Source organism: Lathyrus oleraceus, chromosome 2, assembly GCF_024323335.1.
Source record: "Lathyrus oleraceus cultivar Zhongwan6 chromosome 2, CAAS_Psat_ZW6_1.0, whole genome shotgun sequence".
NCBI classification, from domain to species: Eukaryota; Viridiplantae; Streptophyta; class Magnoliopsida; order Fabales; family Fabaceae; genus Lathyrus; species Lathyrus oleraceus.
This window is the reverse complement of record NC_066580.1, coordinates 67274211-67291660: the sequence shown is the minus strand read 5'-3', so window position 1 is coordinate 67291660 and position 17450 is coordinate 67274211. Positions and strand designations below refer to the sequence as shown.

Genomic DNA, 17450 nt, shown 5'->3' with positions numbered 1-17450 from the left:
TAAACCCTTAGCACTTACCTTGTTGGGATGGTTAGACGCATGGCCTCATGCTCATGAAGTTAAACCTTTGAACCCCATGTATTTGATATCTAGCTTATGTTTGTTGATCTTGATGTGTTTGTGAATTCATACATTCATGGATTCATTAACATCATCTTAATTAAAGTCTTCAAGGAACTTAGAGGCATTTGTTGCAAATATCATAAGTTTTTTTACTATGGATTTTGGAAGAAGAAGAAATCAAAAGTATACTTTTAAAAGTCCAAAATTAGAAGATTTAAGAGAGCTAGGATCTTCGGTGGTTAATCCTAAAGACTTCAAAGGAAGATACAGGAGACTTCTACTTCTTTTGAAGACCCAAATGATGGAGGGGATTCTTGCTACATTGGTTCAATTCTATGATCCATTGTACCAGTGCTTTACCTTTCCAGATTATCTGCTTATCCCTGCCTTGGAGGAGTTTTCTCACTTGATTGGCCTACCTATTCCTGATCACGTTCCCTTTTCTGGTTTAGAAGAAATTCCGAAGCATCAAGACATTGCAGAAGCTACTCATTTAAGGGTGTCTGAGATAAAAGCTAACCTAACCATAAAAGGAGGAATTCTTGGCTTGCCTGCTAAATTCTTGATAGAGGAAGCTTGCTATTTTGCTAGCATGAACAGTACATATGCTTTTGAGGCCATTCTTGCCTTGCTCATCTATGGATTGTTCCTCTTCCCTAATGTTGATGAATTTGTTGAAATTAATGCTATCAAAATATTCTTAATTGAAAAGCTAGTTCCTACCTTGCTTGCAGATGTTTACCATTCAGTCTATCTCAGGAATTTTCATAAAGGAGGAATGATCATATGTTGTACAACTCTGCTCTGCAAGTGGTTTATTTCACACTTGCCTCGATCGACTACCTTTTGGGACCTTAAGGATGGTTTGATATGGTTACAAAAGATTATGTCTCTCCCTCATTCTGACATTGATTGGTTTGATCATGCTTATGAGGTGGTGACAATTATTGATAGTTGTGGTGAGTTTCCTAATGTACCTCTTCTTGGTACAAAGGGAGGCATTAACTACAACCTGATTTTGGCTCGCTGTAAATTTGGATACCTAATGAAGGACAAGCCCAACACCATCTTCTTAGAGAGTTTATTTTTCAAGGAAGGAGAAGACAACAAAGCGTTCAAAGAAAAGATTGTGCATGCCTAGCGCCACGTCCATAAGAAAAGAAGATAAGTTCTAGGAAAGCTAAATTGCGTCTCTTTGGAGCCTTATCTCTAATGGGTGCAAGCTAGGGCCGTCAGTTTGAAAATCCCCTATCTTCGACAAGAGCCTTTATCTTTAACTGTTAAAAAACCTTCTCTCATTTTTATGACTGACGCAGAGAAACTTAAGATTGCTTTAACTAGGGTGCAACGAGAAAGGGATGCTTGGAAGAATAAGTATTAGATTGTTCATGCAGAGAATGAAGAGATTCAAAGACACTTGAAATAGAGGAATGATGAAGAGCTTGCTAACAAGAAAAGAAAGGTGCAAGAGGATTTATTTTCCCCTAGCATTAGGCCAGTTCCTAGTTCATATAATCCTCCTACTTCAGGCGCTTAGAAGGTGATTGTTGACAAGCTAGTGGTTGAAAAGGCTCAAATGAAGGACCAAATCAAGGAGCTTAATAGGAAGCTACAAAGAGGGAATGGATCTTCTTCTCAGCAACTTCCTTAGGATTCTAGCTATCTTCCTTGTATCTTTTGAAAGTGTACTTCAAAAATTGTAATCTTTCCGATATTAATGAAATGAGTTTTTAGCTATCAAAAGAGTAATGCTTCTCTCCATGATGTTTGCAATAATTGTTTTTATTAAAGTTCCTCAAAAGATATTTGCATTGCATATCATGCATAATTCTAAACATTATATTTTTTGAATTCCCGAGACTTATCCCTGTCCTTCACTCCAATAGGCAAGCTGTTTCATCGGTACAACACTCGAGCTAGTCGTAAAAAAAGGATGGAACAACTTGAATAGGAAAATTATGAACTCAGGGAAGAAGTTAATTCACTCAAAAGCTATTTGTAGATACTCATAACAATGATGGAAATGTCGGTGGCTTCTCAGAATCAACCACCCCCAGAACCTATTCAAAGAACTGTGATTTCAGAGGTCGTGTCTACGCCCATTTCTGTGGCACCTGTGAATGCCCCTCAGTATCAAATGCACTCCAATTTCCCTTGGGGCATTCCACCAAGTTATGTACTATAAGGTTACCGCCCACAAATTCTTGAAGCTCCCGTAATGCCTACTATCATGTTAGTTGATCGCAACTTAGTAAGTCTATGGGAATCGTGACTGCAAGTGCACAGTCGTATCACGTAGTGTTAAAGATTATCGAAACCAAAAGGACTAATAATCGAATATATCATTACCTAATGTTACTATGTAAATCTAAGGCCGAGGATCGTTTCTAAGATTGGAGGGATGAAGGGAAATAACTATAACGTAAACAGAATATTAATAAAGATACTTAATAAAGGGATATCGGTATGTAACGCATCAAACTTCGGGGATATGATATATAGTTGGTGTAATATTAAAGATCAAAATATTCTTCAATAGAAATTATTTATAAAAAGGGATTTGTCTCACACTCTCGTTTTTATTGACTCTGACCATACTCTTAAACCAGAATGCTTGGCTCTCGCGGTCTCATTATGAATTTAAAAGTAATTTTTGAATATGAATAAAGTCTAATTAATCCTAAAGAGCTCTTGTTGTGTTTAGGATTAATGCCTAGTTTCAGCTATCTGGTTAAAGTCTCACACTCTCATTCTTTATGACCGTAACCTTTGTTTGCTTTGTACTCTCGTACGAAAAACAGTTTTGAATAAAACAAGAAACTAAAACCAGAAAATAATATTTTAAAAAAGCGAACACCAATTATTTACGAATCCCGTCGTTTTGATGGTCTTTACATACCGATACTTATTGGTTTAGCCGGATATGGATCCGGTAACAAGCATGATATTCAGATAATTAAGCATACAATAAGGCATAAGTGATTAAAATGGCAATTAAAATAAAACCTGGAATATAAATCGAGAACTTGGAATGAATACTGATTCTTCAAATTAAACAATGCCGACAAGCTTTGACAAATCTAGTACACCGTTACAATCAATTTCAGATGCTTAAACAATAATTGCAATAGTCCCCGATGTGGAGAATCTATTATTTTTACAAAGTAAGAAATTGCCTAAGAAAAACTAACAACAAAATCTGACTGGAAAAATATGCACCCCCTTTCGTGAAAACCGACCTTCCCATATATACTCCCCACTCTCCCTAATTATAGCGTTGGTTGGTTGAAAAAGTAAGAGGAGGTCGTGGCTACAAATGTGGAGAGGAATAAGGAACACCGGGTAGATGGTGGCTGCCACAACCCTAGTGTGGTCTTCGTGGCGGGTGTCACCTTTTGTGGAATGGGCGCCACACGTCCAAGCTTTGTGGCGGGCGCCAGCACTTCCTAAGGCCATGTGGCGGGCGCCACACATCCAAGTGGTGGGCGCCACCATTCATTTGGTGTGGTGAGCGCCATGCTTTCTATTTTTCTCCATTTTCTTCTCTTTTTATTTCCGTTTTTCTATTTTCCACTTTGCTTGCCTATACATCTCTTATTCGATAAATACCTGAAATAAATATAAAATACTATGTAATAATAAGTTTTAATCAAGTAAAAAGAAATGCATATTAAGCCAAATATACGATACATTTTCGCGTTATCAAACTCCCCCATACTTAAACCTTTGCTTGTCCTCAAGCAAATGCCGCGTACATGAATACAATTTTTTGTAAAATCTTTGCAACATACAGTATCAAGACTCGTGAAAGACAGGCTGCATTCGGATACTCATTCTAGTCTATAAACTCTAATTTGGTCAAAATTTGCATCAACAGGTACTAACGTCGACACTAAGGGTATCATTGGAACACATAGTTACAATAGTGCAACCAGAAGCCTCCCCCTTATACAAACCAATCCGAATCATGTCATCATGCCTAAGCCTACCTTACTAAACCTTCTTTTTATCCTTTTTCATTCTGGCGCAATCACATTAAGCCCCTTATCCTTTCACATTCATAGCAAGATAATCTGTTAGTGACTATGATCTAATCATTATTTCTTTCTTTCTTTTCTCGCACTTTGGCACAAATACAACTAAAGATGGTTATACCGTTGGGTTAAATGACCGGGTGGGGGTTACCTAACTTAGTAGGAACAACATTTTTCATACATTTTGTCAATCTTTTTCTCTTTTAAGCCTGAGATCATACACTTATTTGCATCGGCTTCTTGCGTAGTGTGTGCTTAGGATGATGCTGACTGCTAGATAAACTACTTAAGAATATTAAAGGATAGAATTTAAGGCTACAACATGACAAGTACTCAAAGTGATCTTATACTTGGGATATTTAAGGTGTTAAAACGATGCCAATCTTGTAAAGTTTTTCAAAATCTCTACAATTCAACCTCAGTTTTATTTATAGTTTAGAATTTTCAAAAGATGTACTATGTTTCTAAGTCCAGATTTTTGGAATTTTTTTTGTATGGCTTAAGCAAATGGGAGAATCAGTAAATAACAGAAACCACGCATAAAGACTCGACAACACGTTGATATTTGACTCGACTGACACTTAACAAAAATAAAATAACAATAATTTAAATTTACCTAGAAAGTAATAAATAAAAGCGGTAAAGCTTCCTCCCCCATACTTAAATCGAGCATTGTCCTCAATGCAACGACATAAGATAGGAGAGAAAGGTAAAAACTGTGTAGCCTGCTACTGGCGCCTTCTGCCACATGTTCGTCCATGTCCACCATTTCCAGGCTGGCGCAAATTCTTGTAGATCTTCCACACGCACTGTCAATGCCGCCATTTCATCATTCAAGCCAGACATGTTCTGTTCGGTTCTGAAGGCGTGGTCCTGCTAGTCATGCTGCATCTGGCGAAGGATTTGCAACATTTCTGTTTGCCGAGCTTCCATGTTTTGGATTTGTTGGTCGCGCTAAGCATTTAATTCGCTATGCCGCAACAGTTCAGCATAGATCTCATCAAGAGTGGCAGGTGCCACATTTCTTCTTCTGGATGATGTACCTGCAACATTTTCAGATGACATGTGTGTGGTGTGTGGGTGTGTGTCAGTAGCGAGAGCATCTTGCCTCGGAATATAATCCTTGTCGATGTCCCCGCCAGCCGCTACATTCTCAGGAATGTGTGCGGGGACTTGGTCAGGTACCGCATCATGTGTATAGTGATAATTTTCCTAGTTATGCACATCTGTGCGAGTTGGGTTTGGAAGGATGAAATCTTGTAAAACATTATTTGCAATTATTAGATTAAACTTACCATCTCGCCTTAGTTTTACCAATTTCATGCTCCTCGTCATGTCAATGTCAATGGCATGATGCGGGAGCGGAGTTAGCCGGGAGAATTTTTCTTCGAGTCCTAGGACTCTGGCTATTGAGGTTATTAAACCTCCAAAAATAATTGGCCCTCTCTTCACATTGACAATGGTCTACACATGAGAGAACATAAAAGGGACGATATTTACCTGTTGTGGCAGAAAAATGGCGAACAGATAAAAGAGTTCTTTTTCGTTCACCTTGTTAGAGTTTGCTCGGCCAAAAATGGTACATGACAATATTTGGCGGAAATATCGAATGGCCAGGTTGTGAATTAAAGTGGCTTTTTTCCCTTAAAACTATGGGTTACTGTACCTATTATTGCCCTCCAAAATGGTTGAAAGGCGTGTTGCCAACCCTTAGTATCTGGGACCTCACTTACTACGCCATCCCCATGGGGAAATTGTAGCAGGTCCGCTAGTTGGGCAAAGGTAAAAGCATATTCTATGTTGAACAAGCGAAACTGGACATTCCCACTGGAACAGTTTGTGTTGGGTGTGGGACTAAAAATTAACGAACTTAAGAATTCTAGTGTTAATTGAGCATAGACTGGGTCCTTAAAAGATAGGAAATAATTTAAACTTAAAGTGTTTAACATATGGTTAACACTATCCAGAATTCCTAAGGCTATTAAGTAGAGTTCATCGACGTACCTTATTGATTCGATTTTTCTTGCGCTTAGAGCCGTGTAAGTCTCTTCCTGCAATTCACCTGGTTCTCCGTTTCTGAACAATATTTCATATTCCCTCATTTGTGCCATGACTTAATTTCACACTACTCGTGTTATGTAGTAAGAATATAGCAAGAAAGAGGAGAAGTATGCTTATGAGAGGTGTGGTTTTGTGAGATTATGTTGGTGGTTTATATAGAGGTGATGGAGGTTGGGAATTGATGAATGAAATAAATTTTATTTAATGGTTTTCAATGCCTCGATCAAAGGATGTGAGAGTGGTTGAAGAGCTTTAATACAATGTCTAGCATGCAAGGGACAAGGCAATTAAAAGATTTATGTGACAAGAGTGCAACGTGCACGTGAGTGTTAATGTAGTGGCTGACGCCACTTTTCATGTGTGTGGCGGGCGCCACTAGGAGCTTGTGGCAGGCTCCACAGTGTTCACATGGGCACCACAACCTGTGTGTGGCAGGCGCCACATACAGTGTTGTGTGTTCCCATGTGTGATCCTTTTGAGATTCTTAGCCTCTGCATATTATCTTTGACCATATCTATTGCATGATATATTAAGTTGACCGACATTAAATAGTAGTTGTACAATTAGGTAGAATAAAACCAACATAATATATAAAAGTAAGAATTTGAAACAAGATATGGTAAAATGACATTAAAACGCAAAATTGAAAAATAGAAGAATGAGGTAGATAGGAAAGGATAATATAATTCGTCTACTGGAATAAAAAGAAACGAAGTAAATAAAAATTCCCAATGTGTAAAAATAATAATAAAATTCCAAACATAAAATAAAATCTAAAATCAATGTCAGTAAATCGGTAATATTCAAATAAATTAGCCATTACGGCGACTGCTGGTAGGAGGAGCGAACGAGTATAAGTGCTAGTAAATATGATCCAGGTTCTCAGTCACTACATCCATAAAGTCGTGGAATTCCACGCGCAAAGTGCTCAACTTGCCTATCAGGTTGGTGATGTCTGTCTGGACCGCTTCGATGGCAGCAACATGATCGGTAGGAGGCGCATCAGGTATAGTTGGGATGTGTGATTCAGCGTCAGATAGAAAGGTATCATAGTGGTCGTAGATTTGGGGCGTCTCCGGAGGAGAAGGTGGTGTATCTGGTGGTCCATCCAAATCATAGATCCAGTTGTTCCTATCATGTACACTTGTTCTATGGTCTGACAGGGTAAACATGTGTACTACTTGGCGGTTAATTAGAAATTCAAACACATATGGGCCTAGGTTCCTAATGATACTAGTGTTGAAACAGAATTGGATATTCATTGGTCGTATCCCTCCTAAAGGGTTGAGCCTGATAAATGGCTGTCTTAGTCTAATGGAATTTTCTATCATGGTCACTAAGCCCCACACTAATATTGGTCCATGGTTATCCTGCGCTATACGGTCCAAATTAGCTATCATAAATGTAGCGGTGTTAATAGGTCGGGCCTGTGATGCACAATACATTATAAGGAGTTCGACTTTGGACACAAAGGTGATGTTCTGTTCCTTTCCAAATAGGGTGTGAGCTAGGATCTTATGAAAGTAACGAATGACAGGGTTGTGGATGTTCTCGGAATGCATGAGATCCCGCTCGGGATGGTTGTTTCCTGTGATGCTACCCCAAAAGTAATCTAATTCAAGGCTTACAAGCCTGTCTTCCTGGGTAATGGTAAAGGTATAAGGACCATTAGGGCATCCTAGGAGTTCAACTATTTCTCTATGAGTGTAGTGATACTCAATATCGAACAACCTAAAGGTGATAAGGCCTTTGTTAAATCCCATACCATGGTTTGGCAGGTAAACTAGGGAGCTTAGGAACTCTAGAGTTAACCTACGGTAGGAACTAAATTTTCTTTTGATAGCAAAGGTATCCCAGCCAATTTGGTTAATCAGGAACATAACACTGTCTCTTATACCTAACTTGGTCATAGTACGTCCATCTGGGTATATGGTTAGTGTCATTTCTCTCTGAGCTAGAGCCTCAAAACATCTCCTTTGACCTCTGCCTCTGAAGACTATATCCATGTAATCTACTTGTTGCATTGTGATGGTCAGTAGCTAGATAAATTTAAGTAGATAATAACATTAGGTTAGTAATGGTCAATAATAAAGAAAGATACCGATTGACTTTATGAAAAATAAGAAAGAAAGAAAATGAAAAATAAGCAATAGTAATAAACAAAAATTTAGATAATTGATTTAATGGTTAAAAATATAGTGTGGGTTGTCTCCCACCAAGCACTTTATTTATTGTCATAAGCTCGACAGAAATAGGATAGATGTTAATCTGGTGAATGAGCGGGCAACTCTGTAAGCTTTAGATTCGTGATGAAATCATTGTTGTCAATTTTATGGTAATGTTTCAAACACTTCCCGTTTACTGTAAATGGTTCGCTAGTTTTTCCTTTTATCCTATCGCTCCATTTGGAAAGACGTTGGTAATTTCGAAGGGACCAGACCACCTAGAACGAAGTTTTCTTGGAAAGAGTCTAAGGCGGGAGTTAAACAAAAGTACTTTGTCACCTTCCTTAAATTCTTTCCTCGATATGCGATTGTCATGCCATTTCTTTGTTATTTCATTATAGATTCGGGCATTCTCATACGCATCTAATCTAAGTTCTTCTAGTTCATGGATATCTAATATTGTTTTTTCGCCTGCGGTAGTATAATTAAGATTAAGGGTCTTAATGACCCAATATGCTTTATGTTCTAATTCTACCGGCAGATGACACGATTTTCCATAAACTAGCTTAAAAGGTGTGGTTCCTATTGGGGTCTTATAAGCTGTCCTATATGCCCACAGGGCTTCGTGTAATTTTGAGGACCAATCTTTCCTAGAGGTGGCAACCGTCTTTTCTAAGATTTGTTTGATTTCTCTGTTCGAGACTGTTGGTTCTAAGTGTTGGCAGCAACTTTGGTAAAACAAAGAGTGTTCACAAGATGTTATGTGTGATGTCTTAACATGAGATATCCTATGTACCTGCTGGAGTTCAAGAACATGATCATGCAGGATTGTTTCAGAATGTCATACACAAGGTTATGACATCTGATATGTGTACCTGCTGGAGTTCAAATGGAAAACATGATCATGCAGGATTGTTTCAAGATGTCATACATAATGACATGGCATCTGATGTTGTGTACCTGCTGGAAGTTATAAGTGGAATTATGGAATTATGCAGGAATTGTTCTAGGATGTCAAACCCGATGTCATGACATCCTGTACACAGAACATTCAGTGTGAATGTTATTTTTTTTGTGATTGCACAATTAATGACAATCTTTGTATGATTGAAGATCTGATTTGCAGGCGTATTCAATCATGGATTACAACCTGATTTACTTATTTTCCCAAGAGATCTAACCAGCTGTCATGAGAAGATTTAATTGGAAAATAGATTTAGGGTTTTCAAGATGTCCAAGCCCAACTGAAAGCTTCTATAAAAAGGGACTTGGAAAACCTGTTTTAAACACACAACCAATACTGAGCGAAATATAGAGAGAGATAGGGTTTGTGTCTTGTTTAGTCGTGAGACTTGTAAGCCATTGAAGTCATCCATTGATGATTGAATTGGTCTGATTTGTGGTTGTAATTTGTCACTGTAAAGCTGTGAAGCAAGAGTGTGTGTATACTTGATCAAAGCTGTGAAGCAAGATCAAGTGTGTGTCTTCTTGATCAAAGTTGTGAAGCAAGATCAAGAGTGTGTCTTCCTGATTGAAACTGTAAAGTAAAATCAAGTGTGTGTTATTGAAAAGTGTTTTCTTTTCTCAAGGGATTGTTGTTTAAGATCACAGGTGTGATTGTAGGGAAGTGAGTGGGTTCTCATATCTAAGAGTGCTTAGGTAGAAATTGCACGGGTAGAGATTAGGTGAGAAAGACCGTAACTTGTTGAAGTGTACGGAGAGTCTTTGAACTGATTCTATTTTTATGAATTTCCTTCCTGGCTTGGTAGCCCCCAGATGTAGGTGAGTTGGACCGAACTGGGTTAACCATTGCTTGTGTCTCTTATATTACTATTCTCTATCTTTAGTCTGTTTGCATTACTCAGATATTAGTGTCGTGACATTACCTTCGACATCTCATATCTGATACCAGAATTTTAGAGACCTCTACTTGCCCACTCGTTTGTGGGTGATAGGGTATTGCTACGCGGTGCCGGACCCCATATTTCAGTAATAGCTTTTCAAAAATATTTGAAATGAAATGGGAGCCACCATCATTGATGACAAGTCTCGGCATGCCGAATCTAGGGAAGATTATGCGCTTAAAGAGTCTAATTACCACTCGTGTGTCATTTGTTGGAGAGGATATAACCTCAATCCATTTTGATACATAATCGACCGCAACAAGGATGTACTTGTTACCAAAAGAAGATGGGAATGGTCCCATAAAATCAATTCCCCAAACATCAAAGAATTCTACTTCCAAAATGCCTCTAAGTGGAATTTTGTCGCGTCTAGATATGTTGCCAGTGCGTTGACACCGGTCACAATTGATGATCGCGATGTGGACATATTTCCAAAGAGTGGGCCAAAAGAAGCTAGCTTGCAAGATCTTAGCGCAAGTCTTCGAGGTGCTTGCATGTCCTCCATGGGGAGCAGAATGACAGTGGGAGATTATGTTTTCTATCTCATCTTCAGGGACACATCGATGGAAGATACCATTGGAGCCTCTCTTGAAAAGCAGAGGCTCATCCCAATAGTAATGTTTAAGATCCTGGAAGAATTTTTTCTTTTGTTTGTAAGTCAAGTCTGGTGGAAGCATCCCAGCTGCTAAGTAGTTGACGAAGTCAGCGTACGATGGTAGTGTCGTTTTAGTGTAAATTGCTTCCACTACCTCATTTGTTTCGGTATCCTTATAGGTTAATGCACATTTAGCTGTATTGCTTTCTAGTTGGGCTATGAGTTGTTCGTAAGGGAAATCGTTGTTTATAGGCACTCGTTCAGGTTCAATACATTCCATTCTTGACAAGTGATCGGCCACGACGTTTTCAGTGCCCCTCTTATCCTTGATTTCTAGGTCAAACTCTTGTAGTAGTAAGATCCACCTTAGGAGTCTTGGTTTGGCGTCCTTTTAATTTAACAGGTACCTAATTGTAGCATGGTCGGTATAGATAATTATCTTTGCTCCTACTAGGTAGGAACATAATTTATCCAGAGCGAACACTAAGGCTAAAAGTTCCTTTTCTGTGATGGCGTAGTTCATCTGTGCAAGGTTTAGGGTTCTACTTGCATAGTATATTGCATGAAGTTTCTTATCCATTCTTTTCCCTAAGACTGCGCCTACAACATAGTCACTAGCGTCACACATGATTTCAAAAGGTAATCTCCAATCGGGGGGGTTGCATGATAGGTGCGGTGATAAGATCTATTTTCATTTGTTCAAACGCCGCTAGGAATTTGTCATCAAAGATGAATTCGGCGTCTTTCATCAATAAGCCAGTCAATGGTTTGGTGATTTTTGAGAAATATTTAATGAATCGCCGGTAGAAACCGACATGTCCTAAGAAGCTTCGTATTTCTCTTACAATTTTTGGAGGCTGAAGGATTTCTATAACTTCTATTTTAGCCTTGTCGACTTCAATCCCCTTATCGGATACTATGAGTTCGAGTACGATCCCTTGTCGGACCATGAAATGGAATTTCCCCCAGTTTAGCACGAGGTTCACTTTTATGCATCTTTCAAGTACCATTTCAAGATTCGATAAACATCCTTCAAAGCTCTATCCACATACAGAGAAATCGTCCATGAAGACTTCCATGAGGCCATCTATAAAATCAACGAAAATTGACATCATGCATCTTTGGAATGTTGCGGGAGCGTTACACAGTCCGAACAACATTCGTCGGTAGGCGAATGTACCATAGGGACATGTGAAGGTCGTTTTCTCTTAGTCGTCAGGATGAATAGGAATTTGGACAAATCCCGAATAACCGTATAAATAGCAGAGGTGAGAATGCTTAGCCAATCGTTCAAGCATTTGATCGATAAATGGTAAAGGAAAATGATCCTTCAGAGTGGCTTTGTTTAATTTTCTATAATCAATGCACATTCTACTTCCAGTAACCACTATTTGTGCTATAGATTTGCCTTTTTCATTATTAACAACTATGACGTCTCCCTTATTCGGTACGACATGTACTGGGCTGACCCATTGACTATCGAATATTGGGTAGATAATCCCTGCTTCTAACAGCTTTTATACTTCTTTCTTTACTACATCACTCAGAATGGGATTTATCCTTCTTTGATGTTCTCTAGAGGTCTTACTGTCTTCCTCTAGCATTATGCGATGCATGCATATGGAAGGGCTTATTCCTTTTAGATTTGAGATATTGTAGCCTAAAGTAGTTGGATATTTTCTTAAAACGTGTAGAAGCTTTTCGGTCTCTATCTGCCCTAAGTCTGCATTGACTATTACAGGTCGCTCGAGTTCGGTGTCTAGGAATTCGTATTGGTGTAAGCCCTAGAGGCCAATACTTTTGGTACTTGTATCGAATTATTTATTAATAATAAAAGACTTTTTCTTTATTATGTTTGTTTAATAAAGTCCCTAGAATAACTAGTCTGTTTAATGTATAAAGTGTGACTTAATCATGAGATCCCATTAAACATAAGGCCACTATTCTTAAAGTATCCGTAGTCGAGCTTTATTGTGAAATGGGATAACATTAAAGCATTAAGACTATTATGTATATAGACTGATGATCACATCTCATGGATCATGGATAAGGAGTTATCAAGTCTTAAACATAGGTATGAATATTAAGAGTAATATTTATACTGGATTGACCCGCTATGAGAATACTATATAGAATGTTATACAAAATGTCATAAGTTATTCTCATGGTGATAATGGTATATACCACCCTTCGACCTGAAACCACTATGGACCCTAGATGTAGAGTCGAGTTCCTTATTGCTGATCAAACATTATCCGTAACTGGATGACCATAAAGACAGTTGATGGGTACTCCACTAAGCATGCTGAGGGACATGAGTGACCTAGACGGAATTTGCTCATCCTGCATAACAAGATAAATGTCTACGGGCCCAATATTGAGCTGGACAAGGATGACACGGTCTATGCCTTGTGTTCAATATAGACATAGGGGCAAAAGGGTAATTGTACACATAAGTTTTATCACAAAAGGAATTGTCAGATCACATGACATTTTCGTGTCTTGGGTAGCAGTGATGTGTTGCTAGATATCACTCACTTTTTATTATGTTAAATACATGATTTAATATAATTGCCTATGCCGCAAAAACCTACAGGGTCACACACAAAAGGACAGATTGATGAGAGATAGAGTAACTAAGGAGCACCGTAAGGTATGGTGCACTTAAGTGAATTGTAGAACATCGTAAAGTATGGTGTACTTAAGTAGAATACGAAATATGGTAAGGTACCACGCGCTTAAGTGATTTTGGCATATTATAAGATATGGGCCACATACTATTAAGTGGGATTTTTAGCATGCAACCCACATAAGTGGTTCTATAAATAGAACCCTTGTGCAAAAGAATTTGAGCAGTTGTAATTTAGTTTCTCTCTCTCTCTCTCTCTCTCTCACTCACTCACTCAAAGCCTTCATTCATAGCAGCTAGCACTGAGATTGAAGGAATCCGTTCGTGTGGACTGAGTAGAGGCTTTGTCACCATTCAACGTTTGTGATCGCTCCGTAGATCTACATCATAGGTTTCAATCGCCACAAGAGGTAACGATTCTATCACTGATCATGCCCATTCATAAGGATCACTAAAGGAGAAATTTTTTAAATTCCGCTGCATTTTGGGTCGCTCTTCTCCTTCAATTCGTACCTTAGATTTTTGGGTAGCGTTTTAAGTTCTAGGGCTGGTTTCTTTGGGAAAGGCATATGATCGGGCGTTAGTGTGAGACATTCTGTTAGGTTGTCATCTGGGTATTCCTTACTCCAATTTTCATCTTCAAAAGTAGGAGGCCTTGGAATTTTCAGTATTTTGGAGTATGATGTTTGATCATTCTCCATTTCTCTTATACATTCATCGATGACATCTAGTAGACAACATGTATTGTCTATAGCCACTGCCTTTAAGAATTGTGTCAAAATGAATTCGACTTTTTCCTCACCAACTTCAAAGGTTAGCTTGCCTTTCTTAACATCTATAATAGCTCTGGCAGTGGCTAGGAATAGTCTTCCTAATATGATAGGGATGTTGGAATCCTATTTTATATCCATGATTATGAAATCAGTAGGAATATAGAATTGACCTATGCGTACCAGAAAGTTTTCTAACATACCTACAGGAAATTTAATAGAATGATCCGCAAGTTGTACGAACATCCTAGTAGGTCTTAGTTCTCCCATTTTAAGCCTTTCGCATATGGACAAAGGCATTAAGCTAATACTGGCTCCCTAGTCGCATAGTGCTTTGTCTATGACAAACTTTCCGATTACACAGGGTATGGAGAAACTCCCTGGGTCTTTCAGCTTATGAGGCATATTGTTTTGTATTATGGCGCTACACTCAGCAGTAAGTGTAACAGTTTCGTTATCCTCTATCTTCTTCTTGTTAGATAAGATTTCCTTGAGAAACTTAGCATATGAGGGCATTTGAGTGATAACTTTTGTAAAAGGTATTGTGATATTCAATTGTTTTAGAAGATCTACGATTTTTTTTAAATTGCCCTACACTTTTAGATTTCACAAGTCTTTAAGGATAAGGAATAGGAGGTTTATATGGTGGTGGAGGCACATAAGGTTCTTCTTTCTCTACAGCCTCTTCGCTTTTATCTTCCTCTAGTTCGTTTTCCTTCTCAGTTACCTTACCAGGGTCTTGGTGCATGGATGGGTTTTGAATCCCAGGGTCGGTCGGTCCGTCTAGTTCTGTCCCACTTCGTAGTATAATAACATTTGCATGACCTTTTGGGTTTGGTTGCGGCTGTCCAGGAAATGTGCCTGCAGGAGCAGCAGTAGGTGTTTGTTGTTGAGCCACTTGTGAAATTTTTGTTTCCAACATTTTGTTATGGATGGCTAAAGCGTCTACCTTGTTTGCTAACTACTTGATTTGCTCACCAATGTGTATGTTTTGATTTATAAAATCCGTATTTGTTTGGGCTTGGGTAGCTATGAAGTTTTCCATCATTATTTCTAGGTTTGACTTCCTAGGAGCATTTTGAGTATTTGTGGCAGCTTTATGATATCCTGGTGGTACATCAGGTGCCTGGTTAGGTGCATACAATGCATTATTCTTTTTGTACGAAAAGTTAGGATGGTTCTTCCAACCTGGGTTATAGGTGTTTGAGTAAGGGTTTCCTTGAGCATAACTCACCTGGTCTGTGGAGACTCCTGTCAAAAGTTGACATTTAGGGGCAGCATGCCTAGGAACTCCGCATATCTCGTAGTTTGGTTCTACGGCAGCCACGGTGGCTGCGGGTGTTATGGTCAAGTTGTCTATCTTTTGAGTAAGAGCGTCTACCTTAGCATTGACATGGTCAAGACTACTTAATTCGTACATACCGCCTTTCGTTGGAGGTTTCTATACGGAGGTTCTTTCGCTTCCGCACTGGTAATGATTCTGGGCCATACTTTCGATAAGGTGATAGGCCTCATTGTAGGGTTTATCCATCAGTGTGCCACCTGCGGCAACGTCTATTATCAATCTTGTGTTGTACAAGAGACCATTGTAAAAGGTATGGATGATCAACCATTCTTCTAGATCGTGATATGGACAAATCCTCATCATGTCTTTGTATCTCTCCCAAGTTTCAAAAAGTGATTCATTATCTTTTTGTTTAAACCCGTTTATTTGGGCTCTTAGCATTGTCGTCTTACTAGGTGGGAAACGTCGTGCTAAGAAAACTTTCTTCAACTCGTTCCACGTAGTGACAAAGTTGGATGGTAGAGACTGGAGCCAAGCTCTAGCTCTGTCTCTTAATGAGAATGGGAAAAAATGTAGTCTTATAGCTTTGGGGCTGACACCATTTGCTTTCACTGTGTCTGCGTATTGCAAAAACACTGACAAATGTATGTTCAGGTCCTCCGTGGGACTACCTGATAATTGGTTTTGCTGTACGACTGACAACAACGAAGGTTTTAGCTCAAAATTATTGGCCTCGATGGCAGGGGCAACGATGCTGTTATGTGGTTCATCCTGCGAAGGGATTGCATAGTACTTAAGAGGACGGTTCTGTGGTTCTTCGACCATCTCTGGTTGTATAACTGGTTCAGGTATAGGGATATTAGGTTCAGGAAGATTTAGCTTGATATGATGTTCTCGTATCAGGTCTCGTATCAGGTCTCGTATCCGGCATTCTAATCTTAGATAATGCTCAGGTTTGTCGAACAACTTTAATTTCTCGCCTTGAGAGCGAGTACTTGGCATACACTCGACAAATTAGAAAGGGAAGTAGAATTGTTTGCCTTAGTCTATACTGGGCAACACTGGAGTTACGATATCAACTAAATTAGTCCCCGACAACCATGCCAAAAACTTAATCGCGACTTAGTAAGTCTATGGGAATCGTGACTGCAAGTGCACAGTCGTATCACGTAGTTTTAAAGATTATCGAACCCAAAAGGACTAATAATCAAACGTATCGTTACCTAATGTTACTATGTAAATCTAAGGCTGCGAATCGTTTCTAAGATTGGAGGGATGAAGATAAATAACTACAACGTAAACAAAATATTAATAAATATATTTAATAAAGGGATATCGGTATGTAACACATCAAACTTCGGGGATTCGATAGATAGTTGGTGTAATCTTAAAGATCAAAATATTCTTCAGTAGAAATTATTTATAAAAAGGGCTTTGTCTCACACTCTCGTTTTTATTGACTCTGACCATACTCTTAAACCAGAATGTTTGGCTCTCGCGGTCTCATTATGAATTTAAAAGTAATTTTTGAATATGAATAAAGTCTAATTAATCCTAAAGCGCTCTCGCTGTGTTTAGGATTAATGCCTAGTTTCAGCTATCCGGTTAAAGTCTCACACTCTCGTTCTTATTGACCGTAACCTTGGTTTGTTTTGTACTCTTGTACGAAAAATAATTTTGAATAAAACAAGAAACTAAAACCAGAAAAAAATATTTTATAAAAGCTAACACCAATTATTTACGAATCCCGTTGTTTTGACGGTCTTTACATACCGATACCTATTGGTTTAACCGGACATGGATCCGGTAACAGGCATGATATTCAGATAATTAAGCATACAATAAGGCATAAGTAATTAAAATGGCAATTAAAATAAAACCTGGAATATAAATCGAGAACTTGGAATGATTACTGATTCTTAAAATTAAACAATGCCGACAAGC

The 17450-nt window shown here is 38.6% G+C and overlaps 1 protein-coding gene across 1 annotated transcript; it reads left to right on the top strand.

The window, feature by feature from the left end:
- The first annotated feature begins 217 nt into the window (after nt 1-217).
- LOC127121948 (uncharacterized) lies at nt 218-1444 on the top strand. Its single transcript, XM_051052368.1, has 2 exons — nt 218-1022; nt 1380-1444. Exons 1-2 carry the CDS (start codon nt 218-220, stop codon nt 1442-1444), a joined length of 870 nt encoding a protein of 289 aa, XP_050908325.1.
- The last annotated feature ends 16006 nt before the right edge of the window (nt 1445-17450 follow it).

Excerpts from the sequence above, each read along its gene's own strand:
- LOC127121948 (XM_051052368.1), top strand. The coding sequence starts at position 218 with ATGGATTTTGGAAGAAGAAGAAATCAAAAGTATACTTTTAAAAGTCCA. Across the intron at positions 1,023-1,379 it reads GACAATTATTGATAGTTGTG|AGAAACTTAAGATTGCTTTA; the intron begins GTGAGTTTCCTA and ends TGACTGACGCAG.